General features: G+C 45.6%; 3 protein-coding genes across 15 annotated transcripts in view; 2 read left to right on the forward strand and 1 right to left on the reverse strand.

The window, feature by feature from the left end:
• The window catches only part of CRH (corticotropin releasing hormone), a 197,159-nt gene extending 185,107 nt beyond the window's left edge, over positions 1 to 12,052 (reverse strand). Inside the window, exons 1-2 of one of the 4 annotated variants that reach the window (XR_014255643.1) lie at positions 11,953 to 12,052; positions 3,099 to 3,151 (exon numbers count right to left, since the gene is read on the reverse strand). The gene's annotated coding sequence lies outside the window, so the exon portion shown is untranslated. Of the gene's footprint in view, positions 1 to 2,971; positions 3,152 to 11,952 lie in introns of all 4 variants that reach the window. The other 3 variants (XR_014255644.1, XM_082433756.1, XR_014255645.1) reach the window with 3 other exon arrangements.
• Positions 8,894 to 10,690, forward strand: RRS1 (ribosome biogenesis regulator 1 homolog). The gene has a single exon (XM_082433704.1). It carries the CDS (start codon positions 9,028 to 9,030, stop codon positions 10,156 to 10,158), a length of 1,131 nt encoding a protein of 376 aa, XP_082289830.1. The 5' UTR covers positions 8,894 to 9,027; the 3' UTR covers positions 10,159 to 10,690.
• Positions 12,053 to 12,113: 61 nt separating the features above from the next.
• The window catches only part of ADHFE1 (alcohol dehydrogenase iron containing 1), a 42,409-nt gene continuing 34,123 nt past the window's right edge, over positions 12,114 to 20,399 (forward strand). For 5 of the 10 annotated variants that reach the window (XM_082433669.1, XM_082433673.1, XM_082433675.1 and 2 more), the window contains exons 1-3: positions 12,142 to 12,227; positions 18,493 to 18,609; positions 19,250 to 19,287. In XM_082433669.1, coding sequence (XP_082289795.1) covers positions 12,172 to 12,227; positions 18,493 to 18,609; positions 19,250 to 19,287 — 211 coding nt within the window. In that variant the 5' untranslated portion in view covers positions 12,142 to 12,171. Of the gene's footprint in view, positions 12,228 to 18,492; positions 18,610 to 19,249; positions 19,288 to 20,399 lie in introns of all 10 variants that reach the window. The other 5 variants (XM_082433676.1, XM_082433667.1, XM_082433670.1 and 2 more) reach the window with 5 other exon arrangements.

The raw sequence follows: 20,399 nt of genomic DNA on the forward strand, positions 1-20,399 counted from the left end.
GGCACATGAAAAGATACTCAACACTGTTAATCATCAAAGAAATGCAAATTAAAACCTCAGTGAGATGTCACATCACACCTGTCAGAATGGCTATCATCAAAAAGACCACAAATAACAATGTTGGTGAGGATGTGGAGAAAAGGGAACTCTTGTACACTGTTCGTGGGAATGTAAATTGATGCAGTCACTGTGGAAAACAATATGGTGGTTTCTCAAAAAACTAAAATAGAAACTACCATATGACCCAGCAATTCCACTCCTGATAAAATCTCCGAAAAAAATGAAAACACTAATTTGAAAAAATACATGCACTCCAATGTTCAGAGCAGCATTATTTACCATTGTCAAGATATGGAAGCAAGCTAAGTGTCCATCAACAGATGAATGTACAAAGAAGATGTAATATATACACATACACACACACAATGGAATATTACTTAGCCACAAAAAGAATGAAATGTTGCTATTTGCAACAACATGGATAGACTTGGAGGGTATTATGCTTAGTGAAAAAAGTCAGACAAAGACAAATAATGTGTGATATCACTCACATGTGGAATCTAAAAAATAAAACAAACTAGTGGATATAACAAAAAGGAAACAGACTCACACACATAGAGAACAAACTAGTAGGGAGAGGGACCAGGGGAGGGACAAGATAGGGGTTTGGAATTTAGAGGTGCAAACTATTATGTATAAAATAAATAAGCTACAAGGATATATGGTACAACACAGGGAAGATGGCCAATATTTTAGAATAACCATAACTGGAGTATAACCTTTACAAATTGTGAATCACTATGCTGTATACTTGTAACTTATATAATATTGTACATTGACTATATCTCAATTTTTAAAAAACGGAAAAAAAATCCAAATTCTTCCTCTTGATCCTAAAAGTGCTCCACATTTGGTACTGCTCTACTTATCTACCCAAGCTTATTAGCTTACTTCTTACCTAGCTTATTTCTTACAACACAAATCATCTATCCTAGACAAGCAAACTGCTAATGGACCAGAGAGAGGAAGCTCTATGGGGTAGTGCTTACGTAGCTGGGTTGGAATTAGACTGCAAAGATTCAGATCCTGGTTCTACCATGTACTAACTGCATGACTTTGGGCAATTCACTTAACCCTTATGATCTTCAGTCTTCTCATCTGTAAAATGAGGATACTGGTAATGTCTACCTCCTAGGCCCACTGTGAAGATTTATAAAAATAATCATTTCCTGATACATTGTACTTGCTCCATAAATACTGGCTACATGTCGTTATTCATATCGCTACCATCTACTGGAATGACCCTCTTCCTCCTCCCATCTATTCAAATTCTATGCAGGCTCAAAGGCCAAGTTATTCTTCCATAAAATCTTCACCAGTTACTCCCTTCATTATCTCCCTCTTCTACAGTACACTAGTTCTCAACCTTGTAGGGGAAGGGTAGAGAGTCACAGAGGTCTTAGAGAATCTGATGGGGAAAAAAGAAGATCTTCTTAAGAGTTCTTTACAAATGAGTGTTTGAATAACTTATCTCCCACTCATAGAACTCTAAAACTGAGAAATAATGTTAGCCCATTTTTCAGATGAGATGATGATCCCTTGGGGAATCTGTTCCCAGGTAATCAGGCCAGAAATCACCAAGACTCATTCTCAGAATGATAATTACTAAACATGCCAGCAATGTTATTATATTTTATTCTATAGGAATACCTTGTTTTTTTGTGCTTTGCTCTATCGTGCTTTGCAGATTCTGTTGTTTACCAATTGAAAAGTTTGTGGCAAACCTGAGTTATCAGATGATGGCTAGCATTTTTTAGCAAGAAAGTGTTTTTAATTAAGGTATGCACACTGTTTTTTTAGACATAATGCTATTGCACACTTAATAGACTAAAGTATTGTCTAAACATAACTTTTATATGCATTGGGAAGCCAAAAAATTCATGTGACTTGATTTATTGCAGTATTCACTTTATTGCAGTGGTCTAGAACCAAATCCGCAGTCTCTCCGAGGTATGCCTGTACTTTACCTTCCTTGTATTGAAATTCTCTGACTAGCTTTCTCTGAAGCAACACCAAACTATGAAACACAAAATTGCCCCAATTTTATTATTTGAGGGAGTTAACTTTGAAGCTTTCTTTAAAACTTTTCTATAATTGTAATCATCAAAGAACATCATCAGTTCTAGGTCTCAGGCCAGACAAGACACAAATAAAGCCAATCCACCATCATCTTTCATTCCCAGACATGACTTTATAAATATAAATATTTTATAAACATTTTAAAATATAGCTTCTATCTTCCTACCTACAAGAAATTTTTCCAGAACAACTAGCAAATAGTAAAATAATCTACACTCTGCTCATTCTCTACCCTTTCTTCCAATTCTCAAAGAAGTTTAACGGTAAGCAAGAAAAAAAGAAAAAGGAAAAGCATCATGAATAACCTACAAAGCACAATAATCAACCTCCACGTTATTAAAAGCTGATCAGCACATCTGTAGTCACAGTCTCCTTGTGCACACAGGAAGCTGTTTCGCTACGTGGAGGCATACAACCAGCCTAGGAAATGAGATAAGTGACTCAGGAAGAGGGGGAGGTTTGCCAATGGATACATCAGTCAAAAACTTTAATCAAAAACCAGGAGAGAAAGAAAGCACTTTATAAGAAAGTAATATTGGAGTATCTGAAGAGCATAATTTTTTAACAGAAGAAAAGGATCATAGAGATGAATCGTAAAGGCCACCTAGTCAAAATCCTTCATTTTCCAGATGAATAAACTGAAGGCTGAGACCTAAACCATGGATTCCTTTGAAATCCACAGGCTTTCCAGAGAAGGGAATCTAGGAACCACCATAAGAAGGCAGCTTCCTCCCCAGCTGAAATTCACACTGTCTTGTATAATGAGGCAACTGAAATAAATACTGGAAGATGCCAGGAACATTATTTATACATTCTAAATAATAACTCCTACTTAGGCCTCAGGGGAGAGTCCACACACCACAAGCAACTGGATCTTCTGGATTAGCAAATGCCCAGGGAGCTGGCTTAGACTGCAGTGCACTCCTGGGGTGCTGACAAGGATGCAGTCACACACCTACTTGCCACTCAGAGATCGTTTCCTTTGTCGTCTTCCTTTGGCAAGTAAAAAGACCTAGAAAAAAGAAAAGTGTACGCTACAGAATTTACCATATATAGGGTCATACTTTTTAGGTTTTCCACCTGTTGTTTTCATTTTTCACAGACATGTTCTAAAAAATAACGGGTTAATAATGTTTAGAAACAATTTTTGGTTAAGAGGGCCAAGAATTAATGTTTATTTGGCATAGGGATAACTTCCCTGCGCATTCTTTTTTTAAAAAATAAATTTATTTATTTATTTATGGCTGCGTTGGGTCTTCATTGATGTGCGCGGCTTTCTCTTGTTGGGGCGAGCGGGGGCTACCATACATTGCGGTGCGCGGGCTTCTCATTGGCGTGGCTTCTCTTGTTACAGAGCACGGACTCTAGGCGTGCGGGCTTCAGTAGCGCGCAGGCTCAGTAGTTGTGGCGCACAGGCTTAGCTGCTCCGCAGCATGTGGGATCTTCCTGGACCAGGGCTCGAACCTGTGTCCCCTGACTTGGCAGGCAGATTCTCAACCACTGCACCACCAGGGAAGCCCCCTGCTCATTCCTGATATTGCTCATGTGGGAAATTTAGAAGAACATTTTGATTGGCGGATCGGTGTATGTTCACACATGGTCTATAACTGCAAAGACAAATCGAAGGCCGTGCGGTGATGCAGTTGCTTTCTTTAGGGGAAAGGCATTCAGGACTCGGTTGCCTAATTGGGAGTAAATCTACTTTCAAGTCATTTAGAAAAACTGTTCAGATTTTATCGACTTAAGAAAAACACAAAAAAGACTTCTTACTCATTGCCATTTTACTTTTGTAAGTTAAAACAGAATAGAAAATGATCGTTAATAAATGGATCTAAATTTTTCTGTTACTGGACTCTAAATACAAATACCCGTAAAATTCTGGACCTTCGGCTTTGCTTTGCATGTCACTCTTTCATTTTTATATTGAACTCTAAGTCTAAAGCCAATTTCATTCCCTTGGGATTTGGTGATGAAGTCTTATGAATGAAAACCATCAGCCAGCGGCGCTTGCTCAACTCACAGGTGATCAAGATTTTGGCAAACGCCGTTTTCTGAAGTGCAACCATTGTGTATTTTACAGAGAACAAAACAACTTACATCAGTTCTAAAATGCTATCATCATTTTTTTTGCCCTAAAATCCAAAGCTCCTTCTAGGCAAATGTACAATGTTCAATCTGCTTCTTCACTAACCGCACAAAACCTTAACACTGTATCTTTTTCCTTTTTAAAACGAAATAATAGATTTTATGTATGGGTTTCTGACTAAAACTGAAGTACATGAATACACAGATTTTTATCTATGATTAAGAAATTTTCAAAATTAAATTTTCACTTCAAGTACTTCCAAGTTAAATTATAAATCAGTTAAAAATGAACCATGTGGAAATAATGTAAGTGTTTTAAGGGTCCTTTTCTGTTATTTTATCAAATTACTGGAACATTGGATTTCCTAGACAAAAATACTCAAATTAACTATGTTCACAGCAGGATTAAAGAATGGTTGAATCATCCCTAATGATTTCCTTTACCAAAAAGGGGCAACTGAGAAATGTTTAGAAAGTAAATCTAAGTTAATCAGAAGAATGAAGAAAGAAATTGCTTACAAAAATGTTTTACTGACCAAACTAGTTGTGTTTTGAGGGAACCTGAAAGGTAGTACTTTCACATGTTTAACCTTCTTGCCCACGGTTGGGGGGAGGAGAATCTCCCTATAGGTTACATTGCTACAAAAACATAATTGTTGCTTTTTCTGTCCTGTCCCTCATTTTTGCCTTTCTTGAGAAAAGTTCTTAAGGCTCTAGAAAATAGCTAAGATGGAAAATAGGAGTGGGTAAGAAATATCTGGAAAACAAGCTAAGGAGCAGTATCATCCCATGTGAGTAAAAAGAGTAGTTTGGGGCCAGAACACAAACATCCAAGACCAAGAACAAGGTAGAGAAGGGAGTTTTTGAGGAGAAGACTGATTTGGCCAGATCTGTGGAAGATAAATCCTCTAGACTAGCTCAAAGAGAGAACGAAGTAAGGAAACGCTTAGGATGCTCCAGGGATAGGTCCCCAGGTATCAGTCAAGGTCCTGGCAGGAAACAGGTAGCAGTCAGGCTGGGTAATTTAAGATCAACAAAGGCAATACTACAAGAATGTAGACATGGCTTAAGGAAATTCACAAAGGATAGGACTACAATGGCAAAAGCCATAACCACTCCGAGGCCTGCAGGAACCAGGGGGATAATTAGAGTAGCTGGGAGAGGGTGCCTGCATGGAGAGAGCTGCCTGACTGGAGCTATGGCCTTTTAGAGGAACCAGCCAACCCACAGTAATAACCGCAGAGGGCTAGGGACAAACATGCCCTCACCTCTCCCTCGTCACATCCTCTGATCTTCTGTCACTGCCTCCTCTGGCTGCACGCAGCTGAAAGCCAGGGGCAGGAGCAGAGTGGAGAGAGTACCGGGAGAAGTAGATAGAAGAGTCCCAGTCTAGGGGTAAGGTCACGGTAGTGGGAATGAGAAAGCAGCAATACAGAGACAAATTTAATAGGACTTTTAGACCGATTGAATTTAGAGATGGGAAGAGAAAAGCCAAGGATGACATCACAGGTTCAAGCCTTGCTAGACTAGAATGGATGATTACATCAACTGAGCCTGTTTTTACTAGCCGTTGTATTCCCAACGCCCAGCACAATGCCTTGGTCACGAAAAACCTTCTATAAACATTTGTGGGAGGGGAAAAAAGGTGGATGGATGATGGAAGAAGCAAATTTTCAGGAAGATGATGTGTTATGTAGTCTTAGACACACTGAGTTTAGAGTATGGTAGAAGAGCCCAGCAGGTGGTTGGAGATTTGAGTCCAGAGCTCTGAAAAGGAAAGGGAGAAAGATGTACCTCTAAGAATCATCTGCACAGAAGTGGCAGCTGACACAATGAGAGTGGATGAAATGGCATAGAGAGCAGGTATAAAGAGAAAAGAAGTGGGGTCTGATGACCAAACTGGGGATCTATCTGCAATATGGGACAAAGGAAGAAAGACACAGGGAAAAACCAACAAAAGGAGAAGACAATATTTACAACCTTTTGCCGTACTGTTATATTATATTCACATATATCTGCACATCCCTGATAAGCTCTCTTTTTCTTAACACTGCACAATCTTGCCCAACATAAAGATGATACAAATGCAAGCTGGAGACCAGCACATACCTATCTGCCTCAATAAGATATTTTTTAAAGCCCCAAATCCCGGTCTTACTAGTTTTGCTCACCTTGAATCTAACAACCAACATTAATCCCTTTTTAATTTAAAAATTAGGCTTATTCTTTCAAGCAACCATGTACTGAATACCTACTATGTATCCAGCACTATGCTCAGCAAAGTGGAAGTAAAAATCAGTCTCCAGTCATCAAGGAAATTAAAATCGACTTGGATTATAAAGAAACACTTGAGCACAAAACAATTAAAGTTCGGTTAAGAGCTGACCTATATGATTCGAACCAAATAGCATTTCATCCAGTGAGAATACCATTCAATGCCTATCGACATCTGCTCTTTTTTTCCCCTAACTCAGAAGATTGACAAAGGAGCTAAATTCTACACAGCTGTACTTCCTATTTAAGGCCCAACCATGCCATGTTGTAAATTTCTCTTAACCTTTCTTTCTTCCCCACTGTTCCATAAGGTCTCGATAATCTTTGTTATCTAGTGTCTCAAACATGGTAGTCATTCAAATGTTTGTTAAATGAATGAATGAATCAGAAGCTAAGCCAAGCCCAGAACAGCCCTATCAGTGTCCTTAACACTCTCCTATGGCAAATCCCAAAAGCTTTAAAGGTCAAGGAAGTTACCTAATATGACCTTTGACCTGGCCTTGGCCCCATGGGATGATTGGTATTAAAGACTTGGTGTTGAGTGTTAAGACAAAGGCTCAGAAAAACCCAAGCAAATCTTAAAATGCTTTTAGAAAAGAGGAAGAAAGAATATTAGAGCCCAATTCCTGAGGCATAAAATGTGTTCACTAAATGTTTGATGAGTGAATGAACAAAGGAGAGCTGAAGAAAGCCAATGAGCTCAAGAAGAGACCAAACTCAGGGGGGCAGGTGTGATAGGTGGGGCTGTATCTAAAGCCCTCTCTAGCTGACACTCAACTGAATCTATTTCCTAACTAACGGCTATTATGTCCATTTCTATGGATTAATTCTCCAGCTGACCCCTTCTTCACTAATCCCAACTTCCCATTAAAGGAAAACAAATCCTGTAAACCACACAATCATCAGTGCCTCCTACACTGGACTGCACATATTCATCACCTAGATATTTTGTTAAAATGAAGGTTTTGAATCATTACATCTGGGGTGAGGCCAGAGATTCTGCACCTCTAACTGGTTCCCAGGTGATGCTATACTGCTGGTCGGCAGACCACCCTTTTCCAGCATCAAGAGCCTACAAGAAATTGCAGAGAATATGTATGTAGTCTTAAAGTCACAGTTAAGATACCTCCTGCTCCCACACTTCCTAGTTGTAAAATCTTAGACAAGTCATTTTACTGAGCCTGCCTTTGGAATATGGTGCTTACTATGTACCAGGAACTAATGCCGCAAATTTATCAACTTATGAATAGGACTTAAGTTAAACAACCTGTCCAATGTGGATACAATAAACTCAGATCTTATTCTAGGAGTTTGATTCAAGAACCTCGTGCTCAGGGTTTCCCTGGTGGCGCAGTGGTTAACAATCTGCCTGCCAATGCAGGGGACATGGGTTCGAGCCCTGGTGTGGGAAGATCCCACATGCCGCGGAGTGACTAGGCCTGTGAGCCACAATTGCTGAGCCTGCGCATCTGGAGCCTGTGCTCCGCAACAAGAGAGGCCGCGACATCGCGCACCGCGATGAAGAGTGGCCCCCGCTCTCCACAGCTGGAGAAAGCCCTCGCACAGAAACGAAGACCCAACACAGCCAAAAATAAATATAAATAAATAAATTTAAAAAAAAAAAGAACCTGGTGCTTAATCACTGTATAAGATTTCCTTTTCAGCATAGCTCCCAGAGCCATTATGAAGAATAATAATTGGTACTTAGCTCACATTTATTGAGCACTCATAGGCTCCAGACCTCTGTGTAAGCTCCCTTGGGAGCATATTAACTGATTTATCTTCATGGCAGCCCTAAGAGGCAGGTACTATTAGTATCCCCATCGTACAGGTTTTAAAATAGGCCCAAAGAAGTTAAACAGCTGAAGGTCAAACACTAGTGCAGTCAAGGTCGGAATCCAGGCAGGCTCATGGCAGAGCCCGGCGCTCTTCTGCCACAAGCCAGCAGAGGATGCGGCCCAGGGCTCCGGGGACCAGATATCAGCTCGCCCACTCAGGGCGGTCTAACTGCCAGGTCCGCTCACTCCCAAAGCAAACCAAGCCCTCGTCTACACGTAGCTTTACGTACATCTGTGGGAAGTGTCTTTCTCGGCCCACACGCCGGACCCCCATGAACAGGTCAGGGTTCTGGCGAAAAATAATTTGTCAAGTCCTAAGAAGAGCTGATTGGCTAAACACCTTGAGAACTGACTTACACTTAAACTGTAACACAGTCGCTCCGGGACCCCCTTAATCTGCGGTCCCCAAAACGCGCACCGCAGTCTGGGCTCCGCGCGCCTACACCGCCTACATCCGGGCTCCAGCCCAAGGGCCGCCTCTAATCCCATTTGCTCTCCAACACCGCCCTCTGCCGGCCTTTCCTTGGGTCGCCGGCATTGTGAGTCCCTTCCGGGTGTCCCGGAAGCGGAGCTTTCTCTTCCGGGACGAGCGTCTGGGTGACCGCACGTGGTTGTAGTGCCGGGGCTTGAACCTAGCTGGCAGAGAAGTGATTGCAACTGTTTCCCAGAGAGAGGGAGCCGAGCCGGAGCCATGGAGGGCCAGAGCGTGGAGGAGCTGCTGGCAAAGGCGGAGCGGGACGAGGCAGAGAAGCTGCAGCGCATCACGGTGCACAAGGAACTGGAGCTGGAGTTCGACCTGGGTAACCTGCTTGCCTCGGACCGGAACCCTCCGACCGGGCTGCGGCACGCGGGACCCACGCAGGAGGCCGAGCTGCGGGCCCTGGCGCGGGACAACACGCAGCTGCTCATCAACCGGCTGTGGCAGCTGCCCACCGATCGTGTGGAGGAGGCGCTGGTGGCGCGGCTGCCGGAGCCCACCACTCGTCTGCCGCGCGAGAAGCCGGTGCCCCGGCCGCGGCCGCTTACACGCTGGCAGCAGTTTGCGCGCCTCAAGGGCATCCGTCCCAAGAAGAAGACCAACCTGGTGTGGGACGAGGGGAGCGGCCAGTGGCGCCGCCGCTGGGGCTACCAGCGCGCCCGCGACGACACCAAGGAATGGTTGATCGAGGTGCCCGGGAATGCCGACCCCATGGAGGACCAGTTCGCCAAGCGCATTCAGGCTAAGAAGGAACGGGTGGCCAAGAACGAGCTGAACCGGCTGCGTAACCTGGCCCGCGCGCACAAGAGGCAGCTGCCCAGCGCGGCCGGCCTGCACCCTACCGGACACCAGAGTAAGGAGGAGCTGGGCCGCGCCGTGCAGGTGGCCAAGGTCTCCACCGCCTCTGTGGGGCGCTTCCAGGAGCGCCTGCCCAAGGAGAAAGCGCCCCGGGTCTCTGGAAAGAAGAGGAAGTTTCAGCCTCTTTTCGGGGACTTTGCAGCCGAGAAAAAGAGCCAGTTGGAGATGCTGCGAATAATGAACAGCAAGAAGCCTCAGTTGGACGTTACGAGGGCCACCAATAAGCAGATGAGGGAGGAGGACCAGGAAGAGGCGGCTAAGAGGAGGAAAATGAGTCAGAAGGGCAAGAGAAAGGGGGGCCGACAGGGTCCTGGGGGTAAGAGGAAAGGGGGCCCGCCCAGCCAAGGAGGGACAAGGAAAGGGGGCCCACCCAGCCAAGGAGGGAAGAGGAAAGGGGGCTTGGGAGGCAAGATGAATTCCGGGCGGCCTGGCTTGAGTGGCAAGAGAAAAGGAGGGCAACACCAAGGAGGAAAGAGGAGGAAGTAAATTTCACCCTCGGACCTGCTTGTAAACCAAGAACTGTACTTGATGTTAAGTTCTAGGTACAGTAGAGGGATGCAGAAGATGGGGCCGCTGCCTGCATCGAGCTTCAGGTTAAAGGGCTAGGCTTGCCTTCCTCTGAAGATGGTTGTAAATGTTTGATTCGACAAATTAATGCATTTCCCACAACTAAAACTTTTGCTGGAGATTAAAGGATGTATTTAAGGACATACGAATTAGGGAAAGAATGTGGAAACTAGGAGTGAGTTCTGTTTTTAAACAGCCATTTTTTTTTTTTCTCTTTAAACTTTGGATGGGGTGTAAGGGAGAGAGCTGGTCATATTTCAGAGACTTTTAATAGATTGGTTTCTGCATTATTTTGATAACAAGCTTGTGTATTTATCAAAGGAGGGAGACAGGTTACATTTTCAGAACTGTTGTAAAGGTTATTTAATAGAACTGTCTGTGTGTAATGTTGCCTTTAACTTTTTGGCTACTGGTACAAATCTTAAGTAAAGCTTATGACCTGGATACCTGGCACAGATTATTTTCATTTACTTTCTAGAAAGCATAGCAGCTAAATTATGATTTCAGCGAGACCACTTTTATTAGAAAAGCTCATACTTCTTTTGGTATCAGATATAATATTGAAAGTGTAGTACAACTGGTGCCTCTTTCAACACTGAAAACATTAATTTGCTGTAAATGATAAACTGGGGCTTCACTAAATAATAGTAATAATCCTCATTAATCCTAATTTTATACTTAAATCTTTATCAACATCTATGTCCCCAGTTTTTTTAAAGCTTCAGGTAGGTCTGTTTGGGGAAGAGAGAAAGAAACAAAGCCCTTACTTGGAACATTACCTTTTGATTCATTTGTCAAATTGACCTGAGCTGGTTTGATTAGGAGGTGAAATGTTTACAGCTATTCTGGGTCTCTTTCCCTAATTGATATCAGTAACTCATCTTCGTAAAAATAAATATTTCCTGAAAAGGATTCATAGTACATCTAGAATGGGGGGCGGTAGTGCTTTTTTGCTGCTGTTATAGGTCTGGGGAGCCACTCTACTCTTGCTTTTTGGTCTGACAATTGATAGGAAATTAAAATTGAGAGATCGTTTGTCTCATTTTTTCAGTGTTGTCTCTTTATAAGTTACTTTTAGAAATTGCTAGGAAAGAAAAGATTAATTCAGATTTCATAATAGGTTACTAAAACACAGATGTTCAATTGTTACTGTCTTAAAATACTTTGTGATAAAGTTAACTTTGCCATCATTGATCATTGTTTCCACTGGGACCTGGAAACTTGGAGCTGCTAATCCCTGGCCCTCCCTTCCCACATAACCGTGGAAACTTTTTAACTACTGATAAAACCATTTAATGGTATCCTGAACAACTTCATCAAAAGCCAGACCATTCATAGACCATTTAACACCTTTTAAATTCTTCTCAACTGTCCGGGATTTTTTGTTGTTACTGTTTTGTTTGGGAATTTTTCTGGCTTTCGTTTTGTGACTTGATCTAGCAGTTGGACGCAATACTGGCCTTGTAAAAAAAAAAAAAAAAAAAAAGACCCTCGGGCTTTTTGCAAAGTTCTTGTTTACCGTTAAAACAAATTTAAATGCAATGTCTTAATTTATTCCGAAAATACTCTGAGAAGCCAAAATAGCATTTTAAAGGAGTCAGAATGGAAAAAGAATGCCCTTGTTTCTCCCTTTCCCCACGTCCCCGACTTGTGAAATGGAGCGTTTTATATAGAGACTTAGGAAAGCACCCCAAATCCCTACGGAGCAGTTACCTGTGTGGCAATTTCAAAGGTGGATGGTGAGACTTTGCAGCTGGGGCACTCGTAGTTCCGACTGGTGGGAAAATGGTCCTCCGCCAAGGGCTGTCGCTGGCGCCGGAGACCGCGGCGCGGGTGGGCGGGCGCGGCGGGGGTGGGCGGAGGAGAGGCGGCGGCCGGGATTGGCCGGCGGCGGAGGGGGCGGGGCCGCGGAGAGGAGCACTCCGCGCAGCCATGGCCGCTCCTCGCGACAGAGTAGCGCACTTGCTGAGGCAACTGCAACGCGCAGCGTGAGTGCGGGCGGCGCGGGCTGGCGGGCAGGGGATCGGAGGGTGCGGCCGAGCCCACGCAGCCCCCAGGGAGCAACCCGCCCGGGCCGGCACGTTCTTCCTCGTGTCACTTTTGAGAATTTGGGGACCGCGTACCGCAGTGCGCGGCGGCCTGGACGGCGCTGTGTGCCAAGCAGCCAAGCAGCCAAACCTCCAAGCGCGGCGCGGTGAGGCTGCTATTCCTCTGCCTGATCTGCGGTTTAGGAAAGTAAGGCCCAGAGAGGAGAGCGCCTGGTCCCAGATCTACGCAGGCAGCGGAGAGCTTGGAACAGTGACCCAGAGAAATGCATGTATCCAATCAACACATATGTATCGGGTGTATGTAACGTGCCCAAAACTATTCTAGGTGCCGGGGATACAAAGACGAAAGACTCTGCAGCAAAGTCTAGCAGGGAATTGCATGAGGGGACAGGAGTGAAACGGGCCTCTGCAGAATGCAGCGGACAGAGGGTGTAGGAGAAAGAGAGGGATGAGAGAAATCACCAGGAGCTTGACTCCCTGTCATGTACCGGGCAGTCAGGGTATTAAACGTTATGACACGTCTGACTCGCCCTCCAGAAATGCCGGGTACATAGTAGCTGCCTGATAAATACTAGTTGAATGTGCAGGTGCACAAGTCCGCCTGGGAACACATGGGGAAAACATGAGCTAACAGGTGGAGATAAATAGGGGGAAAGGAGGGGACTAGAGAGGAATTTCAGGCAAAGGGAAGAGCAACACCAGAGGCAAAAGCCGTAGTTCCAGGATCTAAAAGTAGCTAAAGACTGGACCTACCTTTATAGGAGGACGTGAGGAAAGAAAAAACAGATGGCGAAAGACCACGAATTAGAAAATAGCCAAATTTACTGGGCACTTACCAAGCACAGGGCGCTGTCCTACACACTTTACATGTACTACTACTAATAACTCTAATCCTTACGACAACGCTATGCCAAGCTGTATTATTATCCTCCTATTACAGATAAAGAAATAAAGGCATGGAGAAAAATAATTTGCCCAGTGTCACACACTAAGCAAGTGGCACACCCATAATCTGGACCCAGGTGTTCTGGCTTCACTGTCCTTGTTCTCAGTCCTATGCTAAGGAATTTTAATTGTGTCCTGTAGATAATAGAAAGCTGTTGAAGCAATAGTCCTTACTGTGAAACATACTCTTTGAGATGCCCCATGAAAAAAAGAATCCCACGGCCAAATAAGTTTGGGAAACTAACCAACTGCTGCATCACCCTATGGAGAGTCAGGATATACGTCAGCACACGAAGGGCACTGAGAACTCCTGCAGGGAAGAAAAAAAAAAAAGTTTAGCTGTATTTAAACTCTTTGTTCTAAACCTGTGTCATCACAGAACTCTTTATCAAGCAACCCCATTCATATCCCTTGGAACCAATGTCACGTAGAACATGTTTTTGGAATAGCTGCATGCAAAGGAGTGTGGCATGATTAGAATTAAGTTGAAGCTTTCTGGTGGCAGTGGAGAGGAAAGACGAGGTAATTGTCAGGCTCCAGCTAAAAGGCACCAAGGAGCGGCAGTGGGTACAAGAGGGTAGATGTAAGAGATATTGAGATGCAAGAAAAATTGGTTAGAATCAGCAGCATTTTGTATCTGATTAGTGAGACAGGAGAAGTGGAGGTTTCTGGCTGGGGCATCAGTAAACAGTGGGGCCATTTACCAATGTAGGGACTGTAAACTTTAGGAGGAAGATGATAATCATTTTGAGTTGGACATGCCTCAGGTACATCCAGGTGAAGAACCCGAGCAGGTAATTGAATACACTGTTCTGGAGCTCAGGAGCGAGTTGGAAGCACACCCATATATAGAGGGCAGTTGACACCACGGATGTAGAAGCAAAGGCCTTGACAAACTGTATTCCTAGAAGAAAAGGGCTGAGGATGAAGCCCTGGGGAGCATTACTGTATGGTGCTTTGTTCTGTGCATATTTTTTTTTTTTTTAATCTCATGTAGAAAGTGAGAGATTGCAGGTAAAAATCTTGGAAAATTGGGAAATGGTATCACTGGGCCCACGTTTTGCCTGGGGAAAGTCTGCCGGAGCTGAGGTGAAGCTGTGCCCACCTGCTTTGGACGGGGCAGCACTCCAGCTTCCTGAGAGACAACTCCCTCCACCCCAGGGCAGCCCACCACTCAGTCCACACACACAGCAGCTGTGCTGACAGCCAGCTGCTCTGGCCTCATTTCCATTACCTGCTGGCCTCTTTAGGCACTTGGATTTGCACAGGATTTGCACTCTGACTGCTGGAAAAGGAACCAGCATTAAAGGATAGGAGGGGTGACCAAAGAGGTGAGAGGAAGGAAGGGAAGGAGGGAAGGACAGTTTGCAGTGCCCTCATCCCCGGGGTACCACAGGGAACCAAACAGCCTAACATCCATGGGGCTTAAGTGTGTGTGTGGGGGGGGGGCGGTCAGGCAGGGCAGATAATAAACAATAAACTAGTAAGTAAAACTTATAGTATATTTGATGCAGATAGGTACTAAAGAGAAAGCGAAAGCAAGGGGGGATGGGGTGTTGGGGGAGAGGATGCAATTGTAAAGAAGACAGAGAAAACCTCAACTACTAGTTTCCTGAGGCTGCTGTAACCAATTACCACGAACTTAGTGGCTTAAAACAACACACATTTATTATCTTACAGTTCTGGAGTTCAGAAGTCCAAAATCAGTTTTCCTGGGCCCAGATCAAGGTGTCGGCAGGGCCACATTCCCTTCAGAGGCTCTAGGGCAGAGTCCATTATCTTGCTTTTAACAACTTCTAGAGCTGCAGCACCTGCATTCCTTTGCTGGTGGCCCCTTCCTCCATCTTCACAGCCAGCAACGTAGCACCTTGCTTCAGCGGTCACATTGCCGCCTTCTGTGTCAAATCTCCCTCTGCCTCTTTCTTAGAAGGACACTGTGATTACCTTTAGGGCCCACTCAGATAATCCAGGGTAATCTCTCCATCTCAAGATCCTTATCACATCTGCAGAGTCCCTCTTGCCACACAAAGTAATGTTGACAGGGTCCAGGGATTAGGACCAGAACAGCTTTTGGGCTCAGCTCAGCACACTCACTGGAGAAGTAACTGTTGCAGAAGGACCAGTGAAAGGAGGGGGCAAACCACGTGGCTCTCTGGGGAGGCATCTGGAGGTGCAGCACGCCTGGCATGGTTTCAGAACAAGGTGTCTGGATCAGACTGAGCGAGAAGGAGATGAGGCCAGAGACACGGTGGGCATGTCGGGGTGGCCAAGGATGACCCTAAGGTTTTTTGGCCTAAACAACCAAAGTTGAAGTTGTCATTAAGCTGGGATAAGGAAGAGGCTTTGAGGGGAAGACCAGGAGCTGAGTCTCATGGAAAATGTGAGATGTCTAATAGACATTCAAGTGACGATGTCGAGTAGGAAGTTGCTTCTGGAGTTCAGGAGAGAGGTCTAAACAGAAAGATTAAAGTGGGAGTCATCAACATAGAAGGTGATCAAGGCCATGGGACCAGGTGAGGTCACTCAGGGAGTGAGTGTGGAAAGAAAAGAGAAGGATCTATGGGCTGAACGCTGGGACCCTCCAGCATTTAGAGTCAAGAGCGTGAAAAGAAACTAGGCCAGGAGCAGCCAGTGCAGTAAGAAGAAAACCAGGGAACTGTGTCCTGGAAACCAAGGGAAGAAAGTATTTCCAGGGAGGAGGGAGGGAACGGGAGGATGCAAATGACAGGTCTGAACTGAGAACTGAGTGGTGTATTAGCAACGAGGGGAGGGCATTAGTGACCTGGTAAGTTTGTCAGTGGAGTCATGGGGCAAAGGCTCATTGGAAGATGTTCCAGAGAGAATGGGAGAAGAGAAATTGGAGAGAGCAGGTGTAGTCGGCTGAAGGGAAGGGGGCAGGAGGGGGCAACAGTGGGAAAGGGAAGGGGGACAAGAGGAAGTTGTTGGATGATGGTTGATATAATATGCGGAAGTCAACATTTTCGTACTGATGGATAAGATTTGGGGAGAGGGGGATTTTGATGACGCAGGAGAGGAAAGGAAGAACTGTTGGTAGTGATGTTTTTTTTTTTTTTTTTTTTTTTTAATTTATTTATTTATTTATTTTTGGCTGTGTGTTTATTTATTTATTTATTTGGGTCTTCGTTTCTGTGCGAGGGCTTTCTCTAGTTGCGGCAAGCGGGGGCCACTCTTCATCGCGGTGCGCGGGCCTTTCACTGTCGCAGCCTCTCGTGTTGCGGGACACAGGCTCCAGACGCGCAGGCTCAGTAGTTGTGGCTCACGGGCCTAGTTGCTCCGCGGCATGTGGGATCTTCCTGGACCAGGGCTCGAACCCATGTACCCTGCATTGGCAGGCAGATTCTCAACCACTGCCCCACCAGGGAAGCCCCGGTAGTGATGTTTTGAGTCGCTGAGCAGGGCTGACGTTTAGTGCACAGGGGAGAGGTTGGCCTTTGCTAAGAGCGTGGCCAGTTTATTAATGATACCAGGAGGGAAGCCAGAATAATCGTGCCAGAGCCAGATGGTGGGTAGATAAGAGCCTTGCTCTAACCCTGCGGATTTCAGGGGGCCAAGGATGCGTGGGAGAAAAGAAAATGGAGTCAGTGGTTGTAGGCGAAGAGGAGAGAACCAGAGGTGAGCAAGCAAGCCAGAGGGGTTAAGAGGTTGAGAGTTTTAAGCATGAAACTCTTAAATATGATGACAAGGATCAAGTAAGGGGGAAGGCTAGGACATACAGAACAGATGGAGGTCCCAAGAAGGCAAGAGGGGGGTGGGATTCAGACCACAACTAAGGAGTAGGAATGATGACTTGAGGTAGCCTGAAAACTTGAAAAATATATAATAAAAAGAGAAGGGGGGATGGGTAGAAGGAAGCCTGTGCTCCCACGGTCCTTCGTGTTGGATAGCTTCAAGTTTGGATTTTTTCCTTCCCTTTGAGTCTCTTTTCTTGTCCTGGAGGAGCGCAAAGCAGGGAAAGACCTCAAAAGCAGTGCCTTGTGAAGGACAACGCCAGGGCCTTGCCTAATGCCGGTTTCCCTGCGGGAGCCGGCATATGGCTCAGACCCGCCGGGATGCTCTTGGGAAACAATTCCACGTGGCGTTCTCAGCCGTGCCCACCAGATGGCAGCCTCGGCTCATGGTGGCGCTCACACCCGCCCACGCCCGTTTTCACTTAATTCACAATTTTTGAGATCTTGACCGTCATTGAGTTTAACCCTTTTCCTTCCTTCCCCCTTTCCCCTCTCAGATGTGTTCATTCTAAGTTTGCAGGCGGGGGCTTCCCTGGTGGCGCAGTGGTTGAGAGTCTGCCTGCCAATTCAGGAGACACGGGTTCAAGCCCTGGTCTGGGAAGATCCCACATGCCGCGGAGCAAATGGGCCCGTGAGCCACAACTACTGAGCCTGCGCGTCTGGAGCTTGTGCTCCGCAACGAGAGCCCGCGATAGTGAGAGGCCCGCGCACTGCTATGAAGAGTGGCCCCCGCTCGCCGCAACTAGAGAAAGCCCTCGCACAGTAACGAAGACCCAACACAGCCAAAAAAATAAATAAATTTATAAGTTTGCAGGCGGGGGGCAGGAGGGTGGTATGCACGCACGTACCTACTGGACCCACCGGGACAGGGTCCCCTGGGCAATAGAGAAACATCAATCGGACGGCGAACAGCAGGAAGAGAAGCCGGAGAAGGGACCGTCCAAGAAATCGGAGGGGACCAGGACAGGAAGGGATACGGAGGTCAAGGGAGGGAAAGTCTCGAAAGAGGAGGACGTGGGAAATCCGTAGAGGAGCGGACTGAGAACTGAGCCGGGGTGAGGGATTCGGCGAGAAGAAGGTGACAGGTGTGACAGTAGGTGTGACAGTAATTTATGCGGACCCGGAGGGTGGGGCCGGGGAGGGGACGAGCAGGCGGAGCTGAGAAGGGACGGAGGCGCGAGGTGGTGGGTGACCAGGGTGGCCTGCAGGCCCACCGAGGGCTACGGAGGAAACGGCCCAAAGCCTGTTGGAAGAAAAACGAAACACCCTGAAGACAATGGGAAAATAACACGGAAAGCTCCGGGGGAGAAGGATGGGGGGGATGAGGTGCGCGTAGTTAACACTGGGTCAATTTGGCCAAAGCTCCCAACCTAGGAAGAGCTGAGACCCCATCTTTTTGGGGGGGCTTAAACAATAGAAATTTATTTTTCCACAAATCCGGAAGCTAGAAGTCTGAGATCAAGGTGTCAGCGGGGTTGGTTTCTTCTGAGGTCTCTCTCCTTGGCTTGTAGATGGCCGTCTTCTCTCTGTGCCTTCACACGATCTTCCTCTGTGTATGCCTTGCGTTGTATGAGATTCCATCTTGCTAGCAGGTTCGCTCTGGAGACTCTCCTTGCTGACTTGATGAAGTAAGTGGCCTTGCTGGCCCATGAATCCCAGGTGCCATCTAGGAACGGAGGGCAGTCTCCAGTGGACAGCCAGCAAAAAGCCAAGGTCTCAGTCCTATCGCTCTCCGCGCCGGTTCCTCAGGTCCCCCGGAGTCGCCAGAATGGGTTTTCGAGTTGCTGCGTACATGTAGGTCCCGAGGCGGCAGCGGCCGACGGGAATAAACCCGATGAAGCCGGGAAGCGGACAGAAGTCTTTTGGGAGAGCGCGCAGCGAGGCCTCGGGTGCCTGGCCGGAGAGGCCCTCGGGCGATGCCGGAGGGAGTCCAGCGCCCGCCCCGGGGCCTCGCCTGGCCTGCCGGTGGGGACGGGGGCGGGGGACCCTTCCTTAAACCTTCCTGTAGCCCCAGAGCGCTCATCCCAGCTCCCCGCAGTCATTTAACTATAGCTTCAATAATTCGTGGAAGAACGATCCTACAATGCTGGAAAGACTCCGAGTCAACTTTTTTGTCCATGGTGATTTCTGGCTTTTTCTATCGTGGGGTGTTTGCTGTAGCTACTACTTTGATAGCCTCTTAAGACCAGAATGCAACGTGTGTTACTTTAAGGCTTCTTATATTCTGGTTTTCTGGTTTCACGCTACTCTTTCTTTTCGTTTCCCTAGATGCCAGTGCCCAAGTCATTCTCATACTTACTCCCAAGGTAATAGTACATTTTGTGTTTAGCCACAATTTCAGTTTCCACTGTTGGCAAGACGTTTGGGCAAAGTGTAAAGTAAGAGAATCAAGGCATGTGATAGGAAGACTGGTGAAAATTTTCACTTGAAATTGGTAGTATGTAGTTCTAATTATACTATCTCAGCTGAATGTATGCTACTGATTATGTTTTTGGCTCAAATATATATTTAATGCTATTTACAGTGTCTTTCTCTTTTAAACAGAATTATTTGCCAAAGCTAAAAGTGGTGACACAAATAGGATTTTAGGGTTGTCTGAGTTCATCAAACAGAATTAATCAAGATGAAATCTTTGAAAGGTTCTAATACATCCCCAAAAAAGAGTCTGAAGAACAATGTGGTTCCCAGAAGGAAAAAATTTGTTTGGATCAATTTTTTAAATAACACTCTATTTCTTAATAATTAAAAATGACAAGAGTTTTCAGTTCCTACAAACATCTTAATTCTTACCAGCTCCATTGTCCACAGAGCAGTGGGCAGCTCACTGTAGCTTCAACGTGTCCTCAGAATGTCACATGAATTACACTGACACAAAAACAGATTTCACCTCTTAGGAGAAAAGGTCAAATCTAAACAGTGGTAAGGGATGGAAGGGAGGGGCCTGCCCACACAGGATCCTAAGCAGAAACTCACAAAGAAGCCTGCTGGGATTAGAACAGATAGAGTAACTAACTGAGGGCTTTTTCCTGCCCAGAGAGTGACTCATCCTTCAGGACCAGCCAAGGAACCCCACCCCACCCCAGTCATTAACAGCCATCCACTAAGCAGAAGCATGCCGTGCCTTCCAGGCCCTCATGGACACATGCAGAATTTTGTCTTCAGCTGATTTTCTGCAATTCTTAATTGGTTTCAACAAAGAATCAGTAATTTTCCTATTTGGGGCTATAAAATTAGTAATTTACAGAAAGATAATTTCAGTGTTTTCTAGGATCCAATTTATGTCTTTTCCTAAATTTTAGTAACAGGAGTAATAGATTATTTCTTTAAAGCCTGTTGAGATCAAAGAAATTTGGATTATGATTAAGGATACCCTTGCCAAAGGTAGATTTTGGTCCCGTTGCGGTCTCTTTGTCTTGTT

This window comes from Balaenoptera physalus, assembly GCF_965194825.1.
Source record: "Balaenoptera physalus genome assembly, chromosome: 17".
Classification (NCBI taxonomy): Eukaryota; Metazoa; Chordata; class Mammalia; order Artiodactyla; family Balaenopteridae; genus Balaenoptera; species Balaenoptera physalus.

Excerpts from the sequence above, each read along its gene's own strand:
- RRS1 (XM_082433704.1), top strand. The coding sequence starts at position 9,028 with ATGGAGGGCCAGAGCGTGGAGGAGCTGCTGGCAAAGGCGGAGCGGGAC.